The sequence below is a fragment of the Mercurialis annua genome, linkage group LG4 (assembly GCF_937616625.2).
Source record: "Mercurialis annua linkage group LG4, ddMerAnnu1.2, whole genome shotgun sequence".
Lineage (NCBI taxonomy): Eukaryota > Viridiplantae > Streptophyta > Magnoliopsida > Malpighiales > Euphorbiaceae > Mercurialis > Mercurialis annua.
This window is the reverse complement of record NC_065573.1, coordinates 31,786,007-31,787,992: the sequence shown is the minus strand read 5'-3', so window position 1 is coordinate 31,787,992 and position 1,986 is coordinate 31,786,007. Positions and strand designations below refer to the sequence as shown.

Here is a 1,986-nt window from a genome sequence, read left to right as displayed (position 1 = left end):
ATATATTATTGTCAAGCAAGTGTTTTTAAATAATATAAATTTATAAATTAAATTACACCCTAACAATTTTTTTTATTGCAGGTTTGTGTTGAATTGTTAATTTAGCATGGATTCTTCTCAAAATCAAACTTCTAGCTCTAGTCAAGGCGTGTCATCCACACAAACTAGTAATGAAGAAGATAATACGCCATTGTGGAGATATGTAACAAAAATTGGAAAAACAGGGGAAGGAGGGGGAAATTGGAAGTGGATATGCAATTTTTGTGGTCAACAAAAGCAAGGGACTTATACTAGAGTAAAAGGTCATTTATTAAAAATTAGTGGAAAAGGAATTGGTACCTGTAAAAAAGTGAAAATTGATGATCTTTCTGAAATGAGAAAAGCAGATGAAGAAGCCGCAACAAGAAGTTTAAATTCTCAACCTAAACAAGTCCCTTTACCGGTTATTAGTACAATAACGAGTCCATCTCCCATAAACCAATCTAGTAGTTTAGAAGCTTCAAAAAGAAGAAGAATTCAGGAATCTGACCTTGTTAAAGCTTTTGACATGCAACATAGAGATCAATTAGATGCTAAAATAGCAAGAATGTTTTATACTGGGGGTTTACCTTTCAATTTTGCTAGAAATCCTTATTATGTTAGCTCTTTTGCATTTGCTGCTAATCATTCATTAGGAGGATATGTGCCACCTGGATATAATAAATTGAGGACTACTTTATTGCTACAAGAGAAAACACACGTGGAAAGGTTATTGGAACCTATTAAAAGCACCTGGGGAGAAAAAGGTGTTAGTATTGTGAGTGATGGATGGAGTGATCCACAAAGAAGGCCTTTAATTAATGTGATGGTGGTTAGTGACTCTGGTCCTATGTTTATTAAAGCTGTGGATTGCTCTGGTGAAGTGAAGGATAAACATTTTATTGCTGATTTGCTTAAGGAAGTTATTGATGAGATTGGCCATCAATCTGTGGTTCAAATTATTACTGACAATGCAAGAAATTGTAAAGCTGCTGGAGAAATCATTGAAGGTATGTATCCACATATTTACTGGACTCCATGTGTAGTACATACTCTCAATCTTGCTTTGAAAAATATATGTGCAGCCAAGAATGTTGAAAATAATATAGAAGTCTATGATGAATGTCATTGGATAACTATAATTCATGGAGATGCTTTACAAATCAAGAACTTTATCATGACTCATTCGATGAGACTAGCTATATTCAATCGATTTAGTTCTTTGAAGTTGCTTTCAGTTGCTGATACCCGATTTGCTTCTATTGTTGTGATGCTTAAAAGAATTAAACTTATAAGACGTGCTCTTGAATTAATGGTTTTGAGTGAGCAATGGATGCTATATCGGGCTGATGATCAAGGTAAAGCGAGATTTGTTCGAGATCTAATTTTAGATGAAAATTGGTGGGCGAAGCTTAATTATATTATTTCTTTTACTGGACCAATTTATGAGATGATTCGAGTATGTGACACCAATAAACCATGTCTTCATTTGGTTTATGAAATGTGGGATTTGATGATCCAAAAGGTGAAAATGTTGATTCATGAGCATGAAAATATTCAATCGACAGATTTTTCATCTTTCTACTTTGTCGTTCATAGAATTCTTGTTGATCGTTGGACAAAGAGTAGCACTCCTCTTCATTGTTTAGCTCATTCTTTAAATCCAAAGTTAGTTTTCTAATTCTTTTACTTTATTTTAATTTTGATTATTATTTTAATTCTTTACTAATGTTGATTTTTTTAAAAGATACTATAGCGACAAATGGCTTAAAGAAGGACAAAATAGGACGCCCCCTCATATGGATGTAGAAGTCTCTGTTGAAAGGGTCAAAGGCTTTAAGAGACTATTTTCAAGTGACGAAGATCGTATCAAAACAATTGATGAATTTGCTAATTTTTCACTTAAGAGTGGGCCTTTTGGAGATCCGGATTCTATTGGGAGCAGATCTAACATGGAACCTTTAAAAT

General features: G+C 33.4%; 1 protein-coding gene across 1 annotated transcript; it reads left to right on the top strand.

The window, feature by feature from the left end:
* Nucleotides 1–106: 106 nt before the first annotated feature.
* LOC126678585 (uncharacterized) lies at nt 107–1,699 on the top strand. The gene has a single exon (XM_056105536.1). The coding sequence runs from the start codon at nt 107–109 to the stop codon at nt 1,697–1,699; it is 1,593 nt and encodes a 530-aa protein (XP_055961511.1).
* The last annotated feature ends 287 nt before the right edge of the window (nt 1,700–1,986 follow it).